This window comes from Diorhabda carinulata, chromosome 3, assembly GCF_026250575.1.
Source record: "Diorhabda carinulata isolate Delta chromosome 3, icDioCari1.1, whole genome shotgun sequence".
In the NCBI taxonomy this organism is placed as follows: Eukaryota; Metazoa; Arthropoda; class Insecta; order Coleoptera; family Chrysomelidae; genus Diorhabda; species Diorhabda carinulata.
In genome coordinates, this window is record NC_079462.1 from 16,418,943 (window position 1) to 16,445,566 (window position 26,624).

A 26,624-nucleotide genomic window follows, 5' to 3' on the forward strand; every position below is an offset into this window, starting at 1 on the left:
TGGTAACAAAAAAATAATAAAACGAGATTTTATATCAACATATCATCGAACATAATATTTTATTTCGTTCAAAATGTTGTTTTTCCAGTTGTTTCAAGTTGAACGAACCGAAAGTTCGACGCAAGTAGTTTTCAACATTTTGAAACTAGTCTACAATAATTTTTCGGATTATTTTAAGACCGGATAGAAATAGACACGTTTACACCGAGAAAAAAATCACACTCGAATCGTTTTTTTTTTCATCATTTAAACTGTTGTTTGGGTTTTCATAGTCTCAATTTAATAATTAGACTTGAAAACCTGAAGATGGGAATCGTCTTAGATTACGGAACATTTTTTTAAATAAACCAAAAGATTTTTTCTATATAAATATAAATATATTTATATCCACTCCTGGATAGCTTTAACCTTCGTGATCTACTCGATTCCTTATTTACAAATCCTTGTGCTAAATCCTAGAGGTTGATACATCAATTTTTTCTACGACCACAGTCTCAATACGTTTCTAGGTGTTATATTTTATTCATTTTCAGGTTTGAGGTTTTACAAGAGATTTATCTTGTTATTATTTAAGTTTTTAAAACAGATGATGAAGAAACTAGTAATTTTTCGAATGGGATTTGATAAGATAGTGCTTCGGAATGGTTTAGATCTTGTTTGCACATGGTTTATAGTGATTATCATCCAGGAATTCACCATAGGAAACTTCAGTTTTCTATGGGATCCCAAACGAGTTTGAGTTTTATGGTATTGGAGCCTGGAGCTCTAATGGATGCGTAGCTATCGGATAAAATGATGATTTTCTCTAAATGGAAGGTAAACAGCGTTCTGAAGATGTTTCCATAGAGTTTTTGGTCATGTTTTAAACATTGATCTATGAATTTAAAGGAAACAACAAATAAAACATTGGATTGAGAAGGGAGAATCAGCTCCAAAGAAAGATCGTTCCATTTGCAAGCGTCGGATTTTTTTGGGATAATTGAGCAAAAAAATGAAGCAAAAATAACCGTATTTGGATAAGAAAAAAAGTTTTTTTCCACCAAGACAATGTACCAGCTTCAAAATCCGTTATATCGATGAGCAAAATAGATAAATTACAGTGTGATTTGCTACTTCATGCACCCAATTTGCCAGATTTAACCCTCTCGGATTATTTTTCAAAAATTTTAATCGGTGGTTAAAGATTTTACGGCAATGATGATGGATTATATTCGGTATGTGTTTTAATTTATTTTAGAAAAGTTGGTAACAATCTCCCCGGTTCACGAAGGTAGGAAATAATTTCCCTTAAAGGGCGTAATATTGCATGACAATGCCCTTTTACGTTTTTGAAGATCGTTTTATTTTATAAGGAATATGAAATGAGTCACGAACCAAACGAAATGTTTTTTTTTCATAATTTTCTTGACGTCCACGGAAGTTTTTGGAATGAGGAATATTTAATGCTAGGGATGAAACTATTAACATACAAAGAATGATCAAATTATAACAAAAATCTTCGTAGATTATTTATTAATTTTGTATTAACAATCTTCGTAAATTAAATGTTAGTTTTGTACAAACAATCTTCGTAGATATATATTAGTTTTGTACAAACAATTTTCGTAGATTGAATGATAGTTTTGTACAAACAATCTTCGTAGATTGAATGTTAGTTTTGTACAAACAACCTTCGTAGATTATTTATTAGTTTTGTACAAACTATCTTTGTAGATTAAATGTTGGTTTTGTACAAACAATCTTCGTAGATTAAATATTAGTTTTGTACAAACAATCTTCGTAGGTTATTTATCAGTTTTGTACAAACAATCTTCGTAGATTAAATGTTAGTTTTGTACAAACAATCTTTGTAGATTAAATGTTGGTTTTGTACAAACAATCTTCGTAGATTAAATGTTAGTTTTGTACAAGCAATCTTCGTAAGTTAAATGTTAGTTTTGTACAAAAAATCTTCGTAGATTAAATGTTAGTTTTGTACAAACAATCTTCGTAAGTTAAATGTTAGTTTTGTACAAACAATGTTCGTAAATTAAATGTTAGTTTTGTACAAAGAATCTTCGTATATTATATATTAGTTTTGTACAAACAAACTTCGTAGATTAAATGTTAGTTTTGTACAAACAAACTTCGTAGATTAAATGTTAGTTTTGTATGCTAAATATTCGTTTTCTTGAAGCTGTAGCAACTTTTTTTTAGACCTTAATTATTCATGGAAAGCTCAGATAGTTTACGGATGGTGTTTGAGATGGTTTTTAATAGAAAATAGTTTTTTGGCAGCGGTTTTAAACATAATAAAATTCCACTGGTGATACATAAATCTATTAAAACACTCTGTATACATATTTTATGTTATAAATATCGATTATTCCGTAGTACCGATCGTTTCGATACGTCCAAGGATCATTGAACTAAAGTTATAATTTAAAAAAAAAATTAATATCCGAAGAACCTGATTGTTGGTTAGGTACTATCGTGATGGTACCTAGCCCAAATATTCCGAGATTAATTTATTCTAATTGCACGAATGTTAAAACAAGTATATGCTTCAAGTAAGAATATTTATGGTTCTTCTATGGAGTTCACATTAAAGAATGGTACCGAGTGGAACCTCCGATTATCTAGCGGTACTTTTCATATTTTATAGTCCATAAAAACGGTAATAACAACTCGTATTTTGGTTAAATAGAAACGCCGTTTTTTATTTCACTTGAATTTATATTTTAATCAGTTTTCTATGGGGTTTAAACCGATTATCGTTATTAATTTCGTAAAATATCAACCATTCGCCATGGAAATGGAAAGATTTTCGTCTTCTTTAGAACCGATTCCCGCTTTTCAATCCATTATTTTGATTGTTTTCTTGTGCAAACTTTCAATCGACTATTTTCCAGTGAATTTTCTTCAACATTTATCGAGTTTTGACCTCATTTGATCGATTCTTCGAAATGTGCTACTCGGAATCAACTTCAGCTTTTGCACCTCATAAAATAACCGTTTTTTCTTCAATTTTTCCAATAAATTGACAACTACCGCTATCTCTAGGTCAATCCAGGTACTTTTGGAACCATTTCCGTGTGTATAAATTATCAGTGGTTCCCCGAATGGTTCAATACCATTTTTTTGTCTGGGTTCATACTAGTTCGATCTGGTTTAGCTCGTAATTACAAATTGTAGATTTAGCATCGTCATTTTCGTTAATTTTTTTTAAATTACTCTTTAAAATCTTTTTTTTTTAACCGTTTACTTAATCTCGATATAATTTTTTCGAACCATTAATAGAAAAAGACAATGAAAATCCTCGAGGACCTGAAGGAAACGATAAAATATAAAATGGAAGACAGAACTATCTAGAAAAACCAGGATCTTTAACCTAACCTAACTTTTTAAGTCGTCCAAATACATTAACAACAATTTCATATATAATTATATAAAATATTAAAATGAATTATTTCTCTTGTTAGAAATAATTATTTCGATAATTAAAACGGAAATAACTAAACAAAAAACTCAAAATTTATCAACCGTAGATTGTGGGTAAATTTTATTTAATCTGATATAGGCCGATCAAGTCATATTTATATAACCACAATGTATATAATGAATATTTTTTGATATCATCATTAAATTTTTCATTATTTATAACAAAAAGTGAGTTTATCAATATGAAGATGAAATTATCATACAAAAAAACGTTATAAAAACGAAATTATTGAAAACGAAGTGATTTTCGATTACCATGGTATGATTTATCATTATTTCGTTTTAGATTTTCGAAAAATCGTTTTGAAGGTTCTATATCGAGTTTTTTTTTTGAATTTACAAAACGTAGTTTATGAATCGAAAAATAGCCATAATATTTTTAAAATGTTCAAATACTGGCCTACAATATAAAAAATAATGCGACTATTATTATAATTAGAAAGAATTAAATTCATATTCTCATACTACTTTCTCAGTCAACGAACGAAGTTATTTGAAAATGTTTTTGTTCAAACATAAACAGTTAATTTGTAGTCGTATTTCTAAAAATTGATTTTTTTTCACTTTTATCATCTGTGTATTATATCCAGTTTAATCTGGTATTGGAAAGGACGAGATCACGCGAAGCACCAAAAAAAAGTTAAAAAAGTAGTAAATCCGAACCGAAAATAAACCCACTCGTTTAATTAATAGAAGATATAAAAAAAAAGATTTTAAAATGTTAAAATTTATATCCAATCGGAATATTTGATTGAAGAAAATTATTTTATTTCAGTATCTAATCTAACCTAACCTAACCTAACCTAACATAACCTTTTTTTTGTGTGGGTGGGAAAATCTTTGAAAGACGCCTGGGAAGGTGACCCAGGTGTGCTGGATTCGTCCGCTAACCGGATGCCTACCAGCTAAAAACCCACCCTCTTCTAATACAACCTAACCTAACCTAACCTAACCTAAACTAACCAAACCTAACCTAACCTAACCTAACCTAACCTAACCTAATCTAACCTAACCTAACATAACCTAAACCTAACATAACCTAACCTAACAGTTTTTTTTATTTATTTATAATAATTCATGGAACGTACTACGAGTTTTTTGGCATAAAAAAAACTAGTTGATGATTTCATGAAATTATTCATACTCTATTCTAGTATATTGTTATATATTAAAAATCATGGAAAGAGCGTACAGAATACTTCCTTATATATACGTATCAACGAGAATTGGAAAGTAGACGGATTATTCAACTAGTAACCTTTATTGAGATATATAGATACGATGCGATTGTGAAGGTCTAAAATACTGATGCGAATATGTCAAATTTGACATGACATGACATTCGACTTGCTTAAAAAATTATTTTGGACGTGGATTAAATCAACATGTCGATTGGCTCACTTCGATTTTTAGTGTTGAAGTTGACATTTCTGGAACCGTTGATGATATTCATACTGACGTGCGTTTCGACGAGACTAAAGACTGTTTACACCACCATTACATTAATACTTATAATTACAATTTATGATGCTCGTTTCGACGAGACTGAAGACTGTTTACATCACCTTACAACCAATACTCATAATTACAGTGTTTGACGTGCGTTTCGACGAGAATGAAGACTGTTTACATTAACACTCATAACACTGTCTATTTTTTTGTATATCTATTTAAAAATTTGATCTAAATTTATCTTAATTTTGCTTCAGATCGAAAATTTAGTGTCTCGGAACGTAAATATAACTGTAAATCTAATAATAATGGCCGTCTTAAAAATTTCGAAATTGTTTTGAAAAAATGTTGAATCGGCTTCAATACTCATTTTTCATAAATTAACTCGCATTAATTTGAGTGAAGAAAAATAAAAATAGAAATTTGAATTCTTAATTCTGGATTTTCATTTTTAATTTTTCGTTTATGAGATCAAATTATATTATATATAAACATAGATATTTCAAAGCTTCCTATGAGGTGTCGAAAGTCGTATTACATAAAATAACCATAAATCGACATTTTATTTTTATTAGATTATATATAAATGTTTTTAAAAACGTTTAAAACACCCAAATGTTTGTAATATTAACTAAAATATCAAGTATACGGGGTATCGACGATAAATTTATTTTTAACAGATCATTATAAGTCTCGTCGAAACAGTTCAATTTTGGAGCATTCTAAAATCGTCATAAATAAAATAAATCAAAACTAATATCGAGATTTTTAAGGAATTTTCTCAGATTTTCGTTATTAACTTCTCTATTCTTATTTTTATGTCAAAAAAAATGAATCAAAAATTTTTTGTTAGATTTGTAATTATGGAGATATAGCAAAAAATACTTCAAATCAACACCAAATGTTTATAAAATCAACTTAACAACAATATTTTATCATCTATAAACCATGTTTAATAAACAAAACATGAAATTAGTCTGTTATATAATCAACCCATTAAAATGCTAGATTTTTTGGACGCAACTTGGTGTTTTCTAAAAGGAAACAATATTATTGGGATTTCTGGGGGTTTACTAAGATGTTAACTTCAAGTTTGTGGGGTATTAACCCTTGTCAAATCACATTGTCTATGATTTTATCGATAAATTTTTTTTATAGGATCCTTATAAGTCTCGTCGAAACCAGTCACTTTTGGAGCGTTCTAAAATCGTCATAAATGAAATAAATCGAAACAAATATCGAGATTTTTAAGAAATTTTCTTATATTTTCGTTATTAACTTCTCTATTCTTATTTTTATGTAAAAAAAATTAAACAAAATTGCAAATTATGTGAGTTGCTCTGAATTATTTTTTCGTAAATTTTTGTCGTTTCCTCTAATCCCTTTCTTCATTATTTTGACGAGATTGATTCCGATGACTTATCAACTAGAAAATTTGTTATATTTCATAATTTTGTTAATTTCTTTAACATATTAGTTCCAATTTCCTTATAAATATGTACATCGTCTATTAAATATCTCTCTATAGGTCCAACTCTATTGAACATCTAGTATAATAGATTCTTTAAAATATCACAAGGAATTATCATAATTGAGCTCTGCAGACGACGTCGCCTTAGAGGTAATAGCTATAAACAGAGCAACTCCTGATGAATTTCACCTTGAAACGTGGCAGAAATTTCAATTTTTCAAGAGGTGATAAACGGGGTAGTTGGGGGGATAGTTGTATTTACTACAACTAGAACTAGTATTTGCTTTGCTTTTAAATCATAGCAGAGGTTTGTGCTAGAAATAGTTTCTTGGTTGATTCAACTTACTCATCTTTCATTTGTCCAATTTAGCTTTTACGATCTTTAATTGACAGGGATATAATTCTTCTTTTTTTATTAAAAATGCACCTGCTGAATACTGGAACTTAAATATTGAATAAAAAATTAAAGTCACCGTGTTTTGTTCGGTGAAATCCTTATCGAAAACCAAAATATTCCCGTACCTTTATTTGATTTAAAGATCATTCTTTTTTCAAGTAAAAACATGACTTTCAATAAAATTTCAGAAAATAAATCTGCCAGGTAGAAATTCACTTCTTCATGTGAAATAACGAAATCGGAAACTTTTCTCTATTGTCAACACGGCGCAGGTATTTGTGCGTGAGTAATTGGAACGAAATATTTTTATTTTATCTTTAGATTCTTGAAAAGTTAGGACTCAATCGATATATCGTATAAAATAATAACCACAGGATGCAATTAATTGATAATTCGCCTTGATCAAATCGTAACTAATAACGACATCTTGTCATAAGTCAATTATGAGTACAAAGTGACAGTTTACGCACATTTTTTTTCAAAAAAATGTGTCCAAATCTAATAATCAGAATCAATAACAATAATTCTTGACATTTCGTTGTTAATTATCGACTAGAATCATTTCACTCATCTTTAAATTCCTTCCATCTGGAATTTTCGACTGGAATAACCTCGATTATTGTTCACAGGTCAAAATGGACGCTGCTAAAATGATAAAGAATTCTTTGAACTCATAGCGAAATGTCAAAATTTCTAATCTTGAATATATGTAGTTACACAATATTAATAAGAACTGCAAAAAAGACAAATGCCATGAGTCACAAGTGTTTCAATGATTAGAAGATGAGTAAGACGTTGACATAAGTCAATTTTGGATGCACTGTGAGAGTTAACGTATAATTTTGTTCAAAAAAAGTGTCCAAAACTAGTAATTACCCAAAATTAATCGAAATAAACCGATAAAGATAGTGCGTTGTTAATTCTCGACAAATGCCATGAGTTACGAGTGTTTCAATGATTAGAAGATGACTAAGACGTTGACATGAGTCAATTTTAAGTACAAAGTGACAGTCTAGGCATAATTTTGTTCAAAAAAGTATCCAAAACTAGTAATTACCCAAAATTAATCAAAATAAACCAATAAAGATAATTATTGACGTTTCGTTGTTAATTCTCGAAAAATGCCATGAGTCACGAGTGTTTCAATGATTAGAAAATGGAAAAGACGTTCTGAAAACGGAAAATTCCTACAGGAATTTGTCTGGGACGTGTTTGAGACCGGACTTCTCCCCAGCGAATTTTTTCCCTTCTTGCACCTAAAAATTTTTCCTTAGTAGACATAATGTGACAGGAGGCAAGAAAAAGGCATAAAAAACAACGCTACAGATCTATATAACAATAGATCTCACACTATAAACTACAAAATTAGAAAATTTCGAAAGCAAAAGTGGCATATCTAAAATTATATTTCTTTTGACAGAGATGTAATTTTTTTTCGGAGCGTAATCAATCAAGAGCCTCTCAACACATTAAAAAAGAAATAATTAAAAAATCTAATATGCATTTCGAGTATTATCTTAAACGTATTATCTAAAACTAGAAAGAATCTATAACTATGTTGGTACTATTGAAAGTAATTACAAAAAAAGCTTTTAACGATTATTATAACGATTTAAGTGGGCGTGGAAAGTTCATTTAATGTTCAACAATCCAGGGACGGATAAAACATAATCTCTGTAATTCTACAGTACCGAAAAAATCATAAAAAATAATTATTTAATAATGATAAAGCATCAATTCGATGTTTTGATTGTTCAAAAACTTGAACTAATGTATGCGATCTCGCATTCAGTCTTCAGTCTCGTCGAAACTCACTTCAGACAGTGTAATTGTAAGTAATGGTGTAGTAGTGATGTAAATAGTCTTCGGTCTCGTCGAAACGCACTTCAGAGTGATTATTTGATAGCCAAATCTTGCAATATCATTTTAAGCACGGCGTCGATGTTTTTTGGTACAGCAGCAGATTTTGAACGACCTTCACGTGGTTCTAGATGATGTCAAAGTCATCAAAAATTATCGCGTTTATATAAGAAAACATTTTACGTCAAAAAAATATCAAATTTAAGTAACAACTCTTGTAGTGTTAATGATTATTGGTTATTTAAGATGAAAAATCGTATAATAAACGACTTTACAGTCTGCTTATAAATATGGTGCATCAATTTAAACACCGAGAAGGATATAAAATAATTACTAGCAGTGTCAAGGACAGGAAATTGGTGGCATATGCAAAACGTATCGTATAACCTCTTGGTTAAAATTCGTAGAAATGAGTAATCGGGTTTTGTTTGTAAGGGTACATTTATAGCCGGTCGAATTTTGTTAGAAAAAGGACGGTTATTGCCTCAAATTCACATGTACACGTGAATTATACGTATAAGATTTCCGCTCGGCACCAAATTCTACCAGAAAGGCGATTTATTACTTTTATACAGGGTCGTTCAACTAAAACACGAATCTCGATGCGTTCCCGTAAAATTTTACTTCGAAACTTGTTTTATTATTATTTTTTAAATCTCGTGATTACAAAACGTCGAAACGATTTTTTTTTGATACCACGTTTAAAAACTCGGTTTTCGAGATGAATTTGACCTAAAATATTTAACAAATCGACACAAAAATCATGTTTAAACAGAGAAAATCTTAAAATAATGAAAAATAAACTCCCGAATGCAGAAGAAAGTTCTGTTGAAGTATATAATACGAAAAGAAGATGGAATTGGTCTGAAAATGCGAAAATCGACCACCTTATGCACCAGATCTGTCCCCTAGTGACAATATTCGGTTAATTCATGAATTTATTTGCAAGAGAATGATTTTTATCAAACTAACAAAGAAATAACATTGAAAAATAAGAAGTTTTAAAGCAACCCTCTATATATATATAGATCGGCAAAATTTATTTTAGATTTGTCGTCGTGTGTTTCAAATAGGAGAACTTCTGAAAATAAAAAGCCACCTGCTGTTCCAAATTAAGTGTACTAACCCACAAAAAATCTTACCTAAATTTGTCCTTGACGACCGAGATGGTACAAAATATGTTTTTCGAATTTGTTGCGATGAAACGACGAAAAGAATTTTTTCTCAAAACGTATTAAGTAAAAATTATTATTTTGTAGCTAGAACAAACAACAAATCTCGAAAAAACAAACATTAGAAAGAAAAATTTCCCAAAAAAAAACCAAAAACTAATTTCGTTATAAAATTGAAGCTCGTCGATTTATCTGAGATCTGGACATAACTTGAATCAATATATCATTATGCGAAAACTCTGATCAAAATGAGATCAAAAACTTGACGATCTAGCTCCAATAACTAACGTTGACTATATATTGTAGTGATTCATACGAAGATTTACGAAAGTAAAACATTGAACCTCTACAACATCGCTAAAAGAGTTTCAAACCTTAAACAATCAGTGGTTGTTCGTTGGTACTTCAGATCTACTGAAAATTAGACTAAAAGAAAGATTACGAATTTCGTTAGGATATTTTTTAACAACCAACTCACAGATCGGACCTAGCATCGTGTGATTTATGTCTGAAATAATTCCAAATTGATAGGAAGCTCCAAGAAAAAGTTCATAATAGCATTGGTGGATATCTAAGGGGTTGTTGAGCTCATAGGGTTTGTGATAAGCCCAACAGACGCCATGGCTTTAAGCCCTTAATGTTGTGAGACTTGTCCAAAAACTCTCAACAACCATCTTAAAACATGTTAAAAATTATATTAAAACCATATTAATTGTTAAAACTATTGTGAACCTATTAAAAATCATATTTAAACCATGTTAATGTATCAAAACCATCCGAAATATCGAAAAAATCGTTTTAAAACCATATTAATGCGTCAAAACCATCTAAAACCGTTTTAAAAACCATAATAATTAATACAAATAATACGAAAACTCTGATAAAACCATAATAATGTAGCCTATTCAAATTAAACCTCAAATAAAGCATATTTGAACCATGTTAATGTATCGAAACTATCTCAATCCATGTTAAAAATTATATTAAAACCATATTAATTATTAAAACTATTATAAACCTATTAAAAATCATATTTAAACCATGTTAATGTATCAAAATCATCCGAAATATCGAAAAAACCGTATTAAAACCATGTTAATGTGTCAAGACCATCTTAAACCATTTTAAAAACCATATTAATTTATATAAATCATACGTAAACTCTGATAGAACCATAATAATGTAGCCTATCCGAACTAAACCTTGAATAAAGCATATTTAAACCATGTTAATGTATCGAAATTATCTCAAACCATGTTAAAAACTATATTAAAACCATATTAATTATTAAAACTATTATAAATCTATTAAAAATCATATTTAAACAATGTTAATTTATCAAAATCATTCGAAATATCGAGAAAATCGTTTTAAAAGCATGTTAACGTGTCAAAACCATTTTAAACCGTTTTAAAAACCATATTAATTCATACAAATCATACGAAAACTCCGATGAATCCAGAATAATGTATCATCTACATATTAAACCTTCAGAAAATAATATTAAAACCACGCAGAGCTTTACAGAAATAGAGGGCGATTTAGTCACAACAGACGATCTTACAAAATAATTTTGGGATGTAAAATTTAGTTCCACCACTGCACTGGATTTGTGTATAACATTTTATTGTCAAATGTCACTTACCACTAAATCCTGTTGGTAATTAGATTCTTTATTTTTCACATTAATTTTTTATATATTTTCAAATTTAAACAAAAATATATAAAATTATCCAAATTAATTATTACAATATCAATTAAAATAAGAATTTTTACATAAATTATTAAAGTTTTACATATTTTTTCAAAAACAAATCAATTAGGTTATTGAAAATGTTTATATATATACCGTGTGAATCGTCTTTAATTATTGATATTCTATACGGAAATCAATATATTTAATAAATTACAGGAAGAAATTAATGAGAATCATTTAAATACTCGAAAAAAGTCAAATTCATTAATCACTTAATATTAAATTATAAAACATAAGAAGACGAGTAAAATGTACCAGTTTGTAAGGGCGTTTGGTTTAAACAGGATACCAAACGTGCACTGCGTCCATTTCGTACCCCATCCGTTTGTTTTTTTCTATAGAAATCGCAAAAACCATAAAGGAGAATAAAATAAAACAAAAAAAACATTATATATTTAAAATAATTAATAACTGTCTTTATTCTCAGTACACTGTGCAATTTCATTATCTTCATTCGGCCATATTTCAATTTATGAATTAAATAAATCTCATCGAGCGCCGCCACTGTTTTACACAGACTTTTGGGCGGGAATATTTCAAAGAAATTGTGAACATACGCTTCCCGACAGCTTCGGCCAATAGAAATCCATTTATGTTTACGATTCGATGTTTTCATTGGTAAATAATAGAAATAATGTGTCCACGTGGACTGACGGTTTATTAGATGTCTACTGCAATTGATATTGGACGAACTTTCGTATATTCAGTTGTCTAGTATAAAATGTGGACAGTTTATTTAATCGTGTTATAAGATTTTATTCACTATAAAAAAAATCCAAGCTTCCAGTATCCAAATATTCGAATTATTCCATTTGATCTTTAATGAGATTAATGAAAAAAAATTTTAACTATTAACCAGCAGCAACTCTTTCATAAACCTGTTTTTCAAAACAGAAATTGTACTGTTGTTCATTAGACTGTAAATTTTTTTAATATATACCATGAAATATTATGTTTGGTTGGATTTATTTTATACATTTATACAGATGAGGACTCGATTTCACCGAAAAAAAATTAATTTTTCAAAAGGAACAAAAATTTTTGATTAAATATTCGATATCTATATGAAAAATTAGGTTTCGTGTACTTGATTTTGGTTGATTCATAACTTTGGTTCGTACAAACATCAATTTAAAAAAAAATAAGTTTTCTTCTTAACTAAAATAAATACAATTCATTTCAAGTCCATAGTTTCAGAATTAACAATAATTAGAAGTCTTAAAATATTTTATACCGTTTAAGATCGCTTTCAAATGAATGTTAAAATCCACGGTATGGACCAGATAAACAGACAGATCATGGTACAAATAAACCTGCTATTTTTGAGACACCAAGTGTTGAAGTTCAAGCAAATAACACAAAAGCTCCGTACCACATTTTGACGATTTCGTCATGAAAATTTCCTCTATTACTTAAAAAAATTATTCTAGGGTTCAAAATTTGTTTTATGTTAAACGTAAATTTTCAAATTATTAACAATATCCAATCAGGACGATACGCCAATAAATTTTAGTCCAATATAATATTTATAATAAATATTTGTCATGGACACTGTTCTAAGTTGTCGAACGAAACTCGATCGGCGCTAGTGACGTAAGCAAACTATTGGCGCGTTACAAAAAGGATCGAGAGAGAAAGAGAGAGATTCGTTGGGTTTATTTGGTAGGATCAAGTCAAGTATTTGTTTGCGTTTTCATCTGTTTATCTGACAAATTCCAAATAACCATCTCCAGAGGGGGCGTTTTCTGCAATCATCAAGATTTAGTCTTCGAAGTTTCATTGATTCCCTTTTCATCATTGATAATTTCTTCTTCATTTTTCATTATATGACTTGTCGTTGACTGGAAATGAATTTATCTTCGATCGTATCATTTTATTTGTTTCTCAATATTCCTCAAACATCCTGTATTACGATTTTTTTTTGTTTATCACCTACGTTCAAGTGAATATCCTTATAAGAAGGTAATTCAACATTGACGTGTTAGATAACGAGATTTGAGAATAAATTCTCGTAGGTGTACAGGTAAATGATTTTCTGGTTTGGTTCTTTTTTTTGGTAGTAATCAATTTATTTTATTGTTTTATTATACATAAACTAAGTTTAAGTAGGTGTTTATAACCAGGTACTGAATTTTTGGTTAAATTACAAGGTTGGTACTAGAAATACCAGACCCGACAGTTCAGTTTTCAGATTGGGAACCTTCACCAAACAACGTGGAATCTTCAAGCAACTAGTGACATCTTTAGGTGCGATCTGGTTCTTCTAGAACCAAACAACGACAAAACCAAATCAAATTACAACATATCTGGATAGAAAATTTATACGGTACGCTACTGAAGTAATAGATACCGAAGATATTAAAATAAACAAAAGACCAAAAGCCCAATCTGACTAATGTAGTTTTGTGTAATTACACAGACCCGAATTCTTCGAAAAACTGTAATAAATTGCGCAGAAGGAAAAAAAAACGAAAAGGATGGTACCCACATGAGTAATACTATTAAAATTATTGGGTATGTTCCAGCTGGGAGGGAATACCATTAAATATATACCTGGTACATCGATTTAAATTGAGTTTTTAAAAAACAATAATCGGGAAAAGTGTTTTTGAATTTATAGAAGAGAAATCATTGATTTTTGTAACTTTTTTGGTAGTAGTTTTAGCAATTGGAGGTGGTTGTACAATCCGTAGTAAAAAAAACAAAAATTACCAAACGTGTGTGGTTGAAATTACAAAATTTCGAAGGTAGATTAAAGAATTCATTACTCACAGAGTAATTCTGAAATTAACCACTACTTTTGAAGTTTTATGGCAAATTCGACTAGGGATTTCAATGTTTACGAATGGATTTATGGATGGATCGTGGTCGTAGTCTCTAACATCCCCCACAAGTTCTTCAGGAGATTCTGGAAGGTGTTAATTTAGAAATGATTCCTCATTAGGAATGGATCGGATATAAAAATTTGTTAGTTCTTAGGTTTTTGTTCGAGGACAAATGCTTTGCGACATTTGGGAAAAGTTCGCGCGGTGTTCGCGCGAACACTTCCGTAAAAGCGTTAGAACGCGCGCGTTCGCTGTGAGCGTTTTCCAATAACTGTGATTGGACGTTCAAACAAAAAATTGAGTTTCGCGAACGATTGGAAACAATGATTTTGTCATTAAAAATGAAATATGTCGAACGACGTTTGATTTATATATAAATTAGGCGATTAATACAAATCTATTGTGAATGTTGAGCGATTTTAGAAAGCTGTATGGTTTTTTTATGATAATAAATATATTTTTAATTCTGTGACACAGACACATACAAATCGCATTAAAAGTAAAACTTTAATACGTCCATATAAACTAGTATAACCCATTAAGGACATTTTTGAACGAGATTAAATTCTGAGTAAGTGGAAATAGTTGTAAAGTAAATCGCTTCGAAATGTTTAATAAATAATTGTATATAAAAAATTAACATAACAATTTAAAAGAAAAAGTTTAATATTAATAAATATGCGGTACCGATTTATTTGAAATTTGGATACATGATAGATGTGGATTTAAAAAGCGAGATCTACATGATGCGAAAGTGTGCTATTCCCCGGGGTGAGGATACCACCCCTTTTAGGGGATGGAAAATTTTTTACACAAAATAATCCCGGAAATCGAAAGATCAGTAAATTTAAAGTAAGAAATGCCGTATAAAGGTTTTTCGATAAATCAATAGTTTTTTAGTTATTCGCAATTGAAAAATCGCATTTTTTAATAGTAATTATGCGATTTATCGAAAAAAGTGTAATTAAAAAAAATGAAGCTTATAAAAAAACAAAGAAGTTAAACTATATTTGAGAATCTTAATATTTTGCCTATAGCAAGTTATAGGTACTTGAATAGCTTTTGTTTTACGTAAATGAGTATTTAACTTCAAATAAAGTGAAAATGGTACATTTTGTAACAAAAAGTCAAAAAGTACTTTTTGACCTTTCGAATGACTATTGTTAAAAATCGTTTCGACTGAAATTTCAGTGATATATGATATAAAATAGTTGAAGCTTAAAAAAATTGCCCTAAAACTAATGATATTTCATTGAAAATTAAAATTAAACTTATTCCTTGTATCAAATACTTTATTTTGATGTTATTTACGACATCTGAGAGTTTGGCTGATTAGAAATGCATAATTTTGACAAAAATAGCATTAAATGAAACTTTTTTTTTTGATTTTTCAAAAAAAATTTTTTGATCATTTTTTCTCCATAACTATAAAAGATACAAAAACAAATAAAAAGTCAAATTGAAGCATAAAATTAAACTGTCACTATATTGCGCGAATTGCTTATCCACAGCCCTTTGACCCTTTATTAATAAAATGTGGAAAATCTCAAGCCCTTCTAACATACATAAACTTGTAGCCCTGAAAATTACCTTTAAAATGGTTGTTTGTATGATGCGATAACTTCAAAATTAATGAAGTTAAATAAAAAATAAAAATTTGAAATTTTCTTTGTGAATTATATGAAAAAGTTTCAAATTTTGACGCACGGGTTTTTTCTGTTGATTCTAACTTGCTTTTTTTATTTTTTATCAAAGGGGTGGTTCTTAAGGGTTGACAGGGATTTATATAGACAATTAAAAATTACTTCTACTAGAGACAAGAAATAACAAAAAGAATGCAAAACATAAAAGTTGGCAATTATTAGATTTATTTTTATTTCATTCTTTGCAAAGGGGTAGTTTTTAAGGGTTGAATAATAAAAATTAATAACCAATAAAATTTCATTAAAATACTATGAATTATTCACAGTAAAAATGAAATTGCAACGTTTTAAATCGTTAAAAGATTTTTTCCTATACTATTTTCATTATAAGGGTAGTTCTCAGAGATTTTTGAGGATTGATACTTCAAAATATATAGTATACAATATATTAAGATATTTATGCTGCATAAACGAAAAAAAACTATAATATTGATTTTTTCGATAACAGGGTGGTTTTCACCCCTTAAAAACAATTTACGCACCTTGCGACAATGTAGATCTCAATGTGGAGGGTAAGATGATAAGCTTAATTCTAAATTTTCAGAAAAATCGTAGCTGCGTTATAGAATTTGGAGGCTTGACATTATTTTTAACTTTAATTCCTGCACTATCATTTATAACCTCAAAATTTTGGTTATGTTACTGTTACTAATCAAATTTTTGTATAGATTCATAATTTTAGATATACCAAATTTACTGTAAAACCATGAAACTGCCAAAAAAGTGAATTACAAAGAACGAACTTGCTTGAATATCATAAAAGTGTGACGCATCGTTAATTAATGAGTTAGAAGAAGAATTTACAAAAAAAAAAGAAGAAAAATAAGTCTTGTCATATTAGTACAACATATTTTTTTACATTTCGATGATTACCATGATTAAAATAAACAAATAACAGTTTAAATCGGTTTATATTCCACGATATTCCCTAGATATAATACCTAGTGATTTAAAATATGTTTTACATGATAAATAAACATTTTTTCGTATTTATAGTAGAATCTTAAAGATTATTTAGATCGTTTTTAACGATTTTTGATTTACATTATCAAAAAATGTGTTAATGAAACTTCTTTAATTAATTTTCCGTATTAGACGTCTAAAATTTTTTTAAAATTTGTAAAATTGTAAAAAAATCTTTCGAAATATTTAAAATGTTAAAAATTTCGTCGAAGTTTCTTTATAAATGACATCAAGATACTAAATTGAAAGTAAATATATAAATTTCTTATATCGGTGAAATTGTATAAATAACGGCAACGCCGCCGTTGTAAACGCGTGCTATTAAATAGCAGATACCATTTTGCAGTCATGTGGTAGAGTCACGAACGAAAAAAAGCTCAAAACGGGCTTATATAACCCGCCCGACCTATATAAGGTCCAGACGCGAAGCAATGCGATTTTTTTTGTTTTCGTTTTTTAATTCTTTTCCGTTCTGATTTGAGACTGGTTCCTCTCGATTTTTAGCCAAGGTCAGTTCAGCCTTCGGCTTTGGGCCACATTAACATTTTTATAAGGGTCTAATAGAAATACGTTGCACGGTTTTCAGTCGATGATAATCAGGTAGTTGCCTTGTATTTATGAGATATTTTAAAAAAAAAACTTTTTCTCCTGATTACCTAAGAATTATTTAAAACCGTATAGGATGTTGTGAAACATCAAAAATCGCTTAACTTGGCCTCGTTGCGGCTGTCTTCTAACCAACACATTCAGAGTGCTGTCACCTTTAAAAAATGTCAAACTTAATGTCTGTCAATTTCGTAAATGCTTTTTAACACTCATTTTTTAAACTAAATTACAAATAATTGTAGAGATATTTCCCTTTTATCATCAAACTAAACTCTCGATTATCATTATCACTCAAATTTTCCTTGTGGAATCAACTTTCTTAAAGTACCCCGTATATATAACTATCCGCAATCGATCGCATTTCCACATTCCGCACACTAAAACTGCCCAAATTCTATAAACCGTGTCTATTTAATCTCCTTAGACTTTATATAGAAATTAGTGGATAATTCCTCGTACAGACTCTTTCGGGCTCGTTTAAACGTGTCAAATTTGTATAAAACATGCTTCGATGACGATTTTGAATCCTTTATCGATGTTCATATTCCGATGGGCGCGTACAATCGATTAGAAAATCCTTGTAACGCGATTCGCCTTTCATCTGTATAAAATCATTGACGTGCACGTATTTTCTAAATTCTGAATTTATCTTTCATCTTCTTTTTTAGTGTTTTATTACTTTGTGAGTTACATTCTTCGTTCTCTCGTTTCTTTTTCAACTTATTTCCAATATTCCTTCATTATCATTTTCTTTATTGATTTTTTGTTATTATTCCGTTTTTCTTTCTTCTTTTTGTTAGTTTCTTTTTGAATCTGAATCTAATCAGCGTATTGTTAAAAAGTAGATTACAATGCCCGTCGACGTATATAGACACAAACGAAATAAAGTTTGAGGACGCTAATGACGATGTTGATGAATAAATATATTTTTTTCCAAAATTTTCGGTCTGGTGTATCTGTTAAAACGTTATTATCAAATATAAGATGATTATTGACGATTTGGCAGGAAATAGCGGAAGCTAATCATCTACACTCTCGATTTATTCTATGTACACGTCCCCACTTTCTTTGATTCGCGCCTGAAAAATCGATACGAAGCTGATTGATAAAATACGATGTTTCCTACATTCCGAATTTTATTTCATTTTCCTTTCATTGTTTGTGTGATCCCATGAACTTTTCTACGTTTTCGTTCATTTTCGGTTTTATGTTTTTGTATTCTAGTTCATCTTTGACTTTTGAAGATCTTGTTTATCGAAACGTTTTTCTTTTCTTTTGTTTTTTACCCTCACTTCAAATTCTTAATTTCTTTTTCTCTAAATTTCTCTTTTTGTACGTTTTATTTCCTATTTTTTTAAACTTTTATCTTCTGTTTCTTCTTCTTCTATTATTCCTTTCCTTTCTATTTAAATTTATCCATTTTTCACTCTTCATTCAATTCTCTTATTCTCATTCAATGCTTGTATTCTCATTTTTTATCCTTGTTTTTTACTTTTCTTCCTTCAATTTTTCTATCTGTTTCATTCGTTTTTTCTTCTTCTTTTATCTCTTTTTTTCTCATTATTCGTATTCTTCTCTCTTTTTCCCAACTCTTCTATTTCTTCTTTATTTCTTAACTCATACTTTTTTGGTGCTTTTCCCTTTCCATTATTTCCTTTATTTTCATTTTTCTTCTCTTATTTCATCTTTCTTTTTTGTTTCAACTGTTTTTTCTTTTTTCCTTTTATTTTTGATTCTTTTCAACTTTTATCTTCTGTCATTTTTCTTTTTCTGTCTTTTTTCCCATTATTCGTATTCTTCTCTATTTTCCCCATTCTTCTATTCTTCCTTTATTTCTTAACTCATACTTTTTGGTATTTCTTCTTCTCTTTTATCTTTTATTTTCATTTTTCTTCTCTTATTTCAATATTATTTGCGTTTTTCTTCATTTCTTTATTACATTTCCAATATTTTTTTTACTTACTGTCATTTTCTCGTTCCGCTTTTTATTTCAACGTATCTTTTCATTTGTTTCTTCTTTTTTTAATGTTTGTGCATTATATTTCCAATATTCCTTGATTATCATTTTCTTTATGGATTTTTTGTTATTATTCCGTTTTGCTATTCGTTTTTCTTTTTTCTTTTTGTTATTTTCTTGTCGTTTCATTACGAATCTGAATCTAAATCAGAGTCTCGTTAAAAAGTAGATTACAATGTCCGTCAACGCATATAGACACGAAAGAAATGATGTTGATAGATTTTTTTTTGTTTCAGCAGGAATCGTCGCCGACTTTGACGCTCATATCGTCAAAGGTAAGCACAAGCAGGCCATGCGACCGCAGCGTTGCCCAATCAAGGTGTGTGTAACTGGGATTTTAACAGATTATTCCATTCGTATTGTTGTTCGATTGGTGGTATAAAATTTTTTTGGAAAAATTACAAAATACAAAATTGTAGATGATTCGAAATTGACAGCTGAAATAACCGCCACTATCTAGATCTGTAGCAGCTACCCACCACTTGTTTTGTCTTCTGCGAGTCCGCATTTTGTGGTTGGTGTTGTGTCTTTGTTTCCTAATTGTTTTGTTTTAATTATATATGAAGAAATTTTATGTACAGTATATATAGAAATGCAATGAAACATCACGCCTTTCCATATCTCAAAACTTTCTTGTGGAATAGAAATCAAAGGAAGCTCTATACGAAGGGTATTCCATGGTGTACTTGCTCGTGGCGGGAGTATACACCACTCGAATATGGCCAGAAATGACCCAAATTGAAGAAGATACCGGAAACCTAAAAATTGTGAAGTTATTTATCGATACTTCTTCGGTCTCGTCGAAACGCGCGTCAGACAGTATAGTTTGTGAGTGTTGGTGTAGTGGTAGTGCAAAAATAATTGAACATGTAGGAACCGAGGTGTGAAAACGTGAAAAATAAATTTTTAGAAATTTTGTTAATTTTGTTGTATAGATTAAGAAAAAAAAGTATAAAAATTCGATTCGATTACTTGTAAAAAAATTATCAACAATTATTTTTTTTTCTTTTTATAATTTCCGTGTTTTTTTCATAAAAAGAGATTATGCGAAAAAAATTATCGAAATGGGATTAATTTTTTTGTAAACAGTCTTCAGTCTCGTAGAAACGCGCGTCAAACAGTGTAGCTTGTGTAGAAATTGTGTAAACAGTCTTCCGTATCGTCGAAACGCGCGTTAAACAGTGTAGTTTGTGAGAGTTGGTATAGTGGTAGTGCAAAAATAATTTAACGTTCCATTAAAATATCGTAGAACAATCAAATCTGAATTGAGGTGTGAAAACATGAAAAATAATCTTTTTTGTATAAATTTTTAGAAATTTTGTTAATTTTTTTGTATAGATTAAGAAAAAAAGTATAAAAATTTGATTCGATTACTTGTAAAAAATTATCAACAATTATATTTTTCTTTTTTTTTCAATTTCAGTGTTTTTTCTAAAAAAAAAAAAAGATTTTCGGAAAAAAATGATCGAAATTGGATTAATTTTCGATGTTTTAAAACCGAAAAACGTCATTTTAGGAAATAATCGTAAAAAAAACTTAATAAAAAAATATTTTTTACATTTTTCTATAATTTTTATACAACATTCTGTATTTCAATAAATCTTTATATTATTATAAGTTGTTTTATACACAATTTTTAATAAAACACTCTGTATATGCACAAATAAGTCTCGAAAACTACAGAAATTCAAATTTTAAACACGGCAACGTCGCTGTTTTATTATAAATATACAGTATAAATATATATTTAAATTTTTTTCGTATCGTATTTTTTTCCTTTGTTTTCGGTTTCGTACGCGTAATTATTAACAAAACATGTTTGTAACGTTAAAAAGTTTAGAAGGTCAATAAAATAACGATCAATTAATCCCACTACTCTTTAAAACAATAATTTCGATAATGGTAAAATGCGAGAATCGCAAGATTCATAAATTATGACCTTAATGTGTTTCGTGAGTTTCGATTCTGGTACTCGGACATCATTCACTTTCGCAGAAATCAAAAGAAAAGTCTTCGATACAGTCCGGAGCGTAAATTTCCTTATCGAATAACATAAAAATTATATTTTCTGTCAAAAACTGAAGTATTTAAACGAGAAAAATGTTTTTAATTAGAAAAAAAATGTCCCTTGAAATAACACCTAGAACGAACCTAACCTAACATAACATAAATCTTCTAAACCTTTTTGGGTTTAGAACGAGCCTAACCTAACAGTACCTTTTAAGGGCCTGAGACAATTTTCTAAAGACTTTTGATAAGAGGTTTTAGATGTGGTGGATTCGTCCTGTTTTTCAAACGCCTACAAGCTAAAAACTCATCCTGTTTTACACCGGGACACGCGGAACAGTTCTTAGCGAACATAACCTCACTTGTATCTAACGTAATCTAATTTAACATAACCTAAACTTTTATCTTTCAAGATTTTAGATACGAACCCAAAAAACTCAAGTTAAGCAAAGCAATTTTATAAATTTGTCCAAATAAATTAGGTTAGGTTAGGTTAGGTTTTAAGTGATATTTCATGATTAAAAGTTCATTATAATTTGAACTTTTCGACATTTTACGTCTTTTGTGTACCCAAAATACTTTTTGTTGCTTAAATGACATATAATTTGGAAAAAAATCATTTGAAATAACTTGAAAGTTGAAATAATACCTAAAACGAGCCTAACCTAACTTTACCTTTTTCGTGCCTGAAAGAATCTTCTAAAGACTTTTGAAAAGAGATTTTAAACGTGGTGGATTCGTCCAAACGCCTACGAGCTAAAAACTCATCACGGGACACGTGTGATAGTTCTTAGCGAACATAACCTCACTTCTGTATAACGTAATCTTATTTAACATAACCTAAATTTGTAATCTTTTGAGATTTTAGATACGAATATAAAAACCTCAAACACTTTTATAAATTTGACCATATAAGTTAGGTTAGGTTAGGTTTTAAGTGATATCACATGATTGACAGTTCATTACAATTTCAATATTTAGAATTTTGCGCGTCCAGAACATTTTTTAACCAAAAAATATGGTATTTATGAGTTTGATAGGCTCATACTACTTTACATTAGTCAAAAAATCACATTGGTATAGTTCAGTCGTTAGCTGGTTCCGTAATTTTGTATATAGAATCCCCCGAGCCCATATCAAACCCCACCAACATCTTTTTAGATAAAAATATGATCGAGATTTTTTTCATGAAAACACTCCGACCTGTATTGAAGGTGGTATCGAATTTTTCGGCAACGTATGGCTGATATTTCGGGTACCTACATCCCAGTACCTATATCTAGACGTAGACGTTCATAAATTGGGCACTAATAGTGGTTAACCTTGAATTCACCCGCGAGAAAAAAAGAAAACATCGAATTTCATCTACATTGTTACTAAATTTAACTTTTAATTCTTTTTTTTTAGTCCCACACGGACGATTTTCTGTTTGACGAGTGTAACTTTTGAAGAAATGATTCTTCTTATTCGATACGCGAAATTTGTACGAGGGTTGTTCGATAGAAAATCGTAAAGTTTGACATTTCTATTGGTGAATGTAATTGTCAAAATTTAACATAAATCTAACGTTTAAAAACTCATATTGTAGGTTAAAACCACGGAAAAAACGATTTTCGAACGGGGTTGTTTATTGAGACCTTGGTGGAACCAAATTTTGAGGTTAGATGCAAAAAAAATTAGGTGTATATTATTCTGCTTAATGTTCGACGAATCTTAAAGAAAAATCCCACCCCAACAAAAATTTATATAAATATTTTAGTAAATTAAAATGTAAAACGTTGTTTACATAGGACAAACATCTCAGTATTTATAAAATAGATTAAAAGTTCATCGATATGTAGAGTTGAGATAAATTAGTGTAGTAAAGTTATTTCAAACACTCTGTATAATATTTTCGATGGTTAATTATTGTTTACATCTCAAGGTGACCGCATACGTATGTGCAGTCATAAATACTCTGGTATATGTCTTAGTCTGGTACCTGATTTCGGGTACCTGAGTTCTCGAGAATCAAAAAGTACCTTTAGGTGTTGTCGCTTTTGTTAGGGAGGGGGAGGTATTATTGAACTGACTTTTTAGATTCGTTATTTCCAGAGATGGGAACGATCCGTCACCAAAATCTAATAACTGGTTTTTGCTAATCGTTTAGCTTCCCATAACCATTTTCCAAATTTATGAATTTTCTTAAAACGGAAACAACTTTCACTGTGGGATATTATTGCAAGTTTAAGCAAAATGGGACAGATTTTTTTGGATATTCATCTGTACGCCGTTAAATTTTGAATTTGGAATGTCGCATGGTAGTAAATTCAACCAGATAAAGGCCAAATTTTAGTCAAGTTTCCTCCTAGTAGATCAAATAATCATTATTTTACGTAAATAATTATAACAGTTCCATAATAACAGTTACCGAATTATCTCCTCATCTCAATTGAATACTTTATGGTTAACTATCACAATAAATGAGACATAAATGAAGAAAAAAAGAAGAAGAATTAAATATAGTTGATGCTACGTACAATTTTGAACGTAAAAATATTTTTCCAAATCTTTTTTTTATAATCGTTCCGTTGATTATCAAAAAATTTCGATTTTTTTTATAATTTTAAGTTCGTATTCAAAATAATTATTATTTTACGTAAATAAAAATAACAGTTCCAAAATAACAGTTTCGGAATTATCTCCTCATCTCAGTTGGATATTTCTTGGTTCACTATCACAATAAATAAAGAAAAAAAGAAGAATTAAATATAATTGACACTACGTACAATTTTGAACGTAAAAATATTTTTCCAAATCTTTTTTTATATAATCGTTCCGTTGATTATCAAAAAATTTCGATTTTTTTATATCTCAAGTTCATTTTTAAAATATCATCATTTTACGTAAAAAAAATAACAGTTCCGTAATAACAGTTTCGGGATTATCTCCTCATCTCAATGGGATATTTCATTTTATGGCCGATGTCTTTTCGTGAGATTGTACACCGTAAAACTCCCAAAGTATTTTATGGGAAAAAAATAAAAAAAGGTGTAATTTCGTCGTATAATTATTATTCTGAACTCTTGGGAAATCAATCAACTGAATTTATGAACATTTGGGATAATTTGTCTATGTAGTTTTATTTGATATTCGTGATTTCTATTTTATGGTGTTGTTTTTATTTTATATCGAACGACATACGTTTAAAGATACTATAGAAAAAAAAATAATTACACAGTTAGTATATAAATTACTCTTAGTAGTCTAAAATTTGATTGATATTTTTGATAAACAATGAAAATAGTCGAAACGTCAAAACTAAATGATTTTAAATGAAATTTTAATTAATACGGACCTGAAATGAAATTGAAGGGACAGCAACGAGTTCCATTTCTCAGTTCCTGGCAAACAGGAAAATAAAAAGTTTGAGGACCAAAAATCAAGTTGAGAAAAAAATATATTAATTAGTCCGGGAGCTTATGGACAGATTTATTGAGCTCAACTCGAAATAGTCTGAGCGCTTGTTTTTAATAAATAAAAAAAAATAAACAACAAAAGATTTTTTTTAAAAAAACTTTTTATTTAAAATATACACTGCCGGTCAAAATGATCTTCCCTCTTCAGTATTTATATTGTAATTTAGTCCTCCTTAGCCCTGTGAGACCCAGAAACTCATATTATTTGACTCGAACCCTTTTTTTAGAAATTTGTTTACAAATTAATGTTTTTAAGTAACTATCTATTGAAACCAACCGTCCTAGAAGCTTTAGTCACGAAAATCGAGATTTATTCTATATTCTTTGTCAAAATTCGAACAGGACAGTTTAAAGTCGAGGCGAGAGGACTAAAGCACTTCGTCGAGAGTGTGGATCGAGTTTTAGACAATAGACGAAAACTCCATTGATAACTTTGCATTAAGTTGAAGTTATTATTTAGAAAACTTACACTATATAAATCTGCATTTGTGGAATGACAACGCTGTGTTATAAAAAAATTGTGGACAGTCTAAGAACCAATGGACTAGGACGCTTGACGTCGTAAATAACGAGAAAAAAACGTATGCGTCATATATGTGTATGCACACGTGCTGTGCTCGATATACCAGAGGCGGGTAAAGAGATAATTTAAACTTTCATATTATTTTCATCTTGTTATGGTATACATATTCTTACTTGAAAAATCGATAAAGTAATGAAAGATTGTACCGCCTTCAAAGTTCTAGAAACTTCTAGAATTATATAGAAAGTTTCAAAATGAATGCAATTTGTTTTGCTCCAGAAATTTCTAGGATGATTTACAAAGCTCTAGTAACTTCTAGAATGTTCTAGAGGCTTTTAAAATGATCTAGAAAGCCCTAGAAACTACTAAAATGATCTTGAAAGTTCCAAAATGCGTAAAATTTATTATAATCGATTTATTATCTTCGAGAAAGTTCTAGTCATTTCTAGAATGATCTGAGAAGCTCTAGAATGATCTTGAAAGTTCCAAAATTAGTGAAATTTATCATAATCGATTTAGAATCGTTCTAGAAATTTCCTGAATGATCTAGAAAGTTTTAGAATGATCTAGAAAGTTATGTCCAAAACATTACGGTCGAAAATAATGGCGCCACACTCCATTGTTTTAACAATTAAATTAATTAAAATAGCCGAAATTCTATTGAAATTTTCCCAACGCACGAGCAAAGATATTTTTCATCTTTTTCTAATAAGCACTGACATCTTCAGGTTGAAGTTGGAAACTTCTAGACAAAACACGCACAATTTTCATGTATTTTAAGAATCTTAGTTAACTACGAGTGAATTTTTAATTTTCTACGTTATTTTCAATTATTTTTGTTTTTCTAGTAAAAACGTACGACTCTGCTTTTTAAATATCCACTATTTCAATCACGGAAATACTTTTCTCGTTGTTATTTACAGCTTGCAATAGA

The 26,624-nt window shown here is 29.4% G+C and overlaps 1 protein-coding gene across 8 annotated transcripts in view; it reads left to right on the top strand.

The window, feature by feature from the left end:
- The window catches only part of LOC130891379 (voltage-dependent L-type calcium channel subunit beta-2), a 76,826-nt gene that overhangs the window by 16,716 nt on the left and 33,486 nt on the right, over positions 1-26,624 (top strand). For 6 of the 8 annotated variants that reach the window (XR_009058899.1, XM_057796075.1, XM_057796079.1 and 3 more), the window contains exon 2: positions 19,939-19,977. Coding sequence is in view for 7 of the 8 variants with exons in the window: in XM_057796075.1 (XP_057652058.1) it covers positions 19,939-19,977 (39 nt within the window). In the remaining variant the exon portion in view is untranslated. Of the gene's footprint in view, positions 1-19,938; positions 20,022-26,624 lie in introns of all 8 variants that reach the window. The other 2 variants (XM_057796076.1, XM_057796081.1) reach the window with 2 other exon arrangements.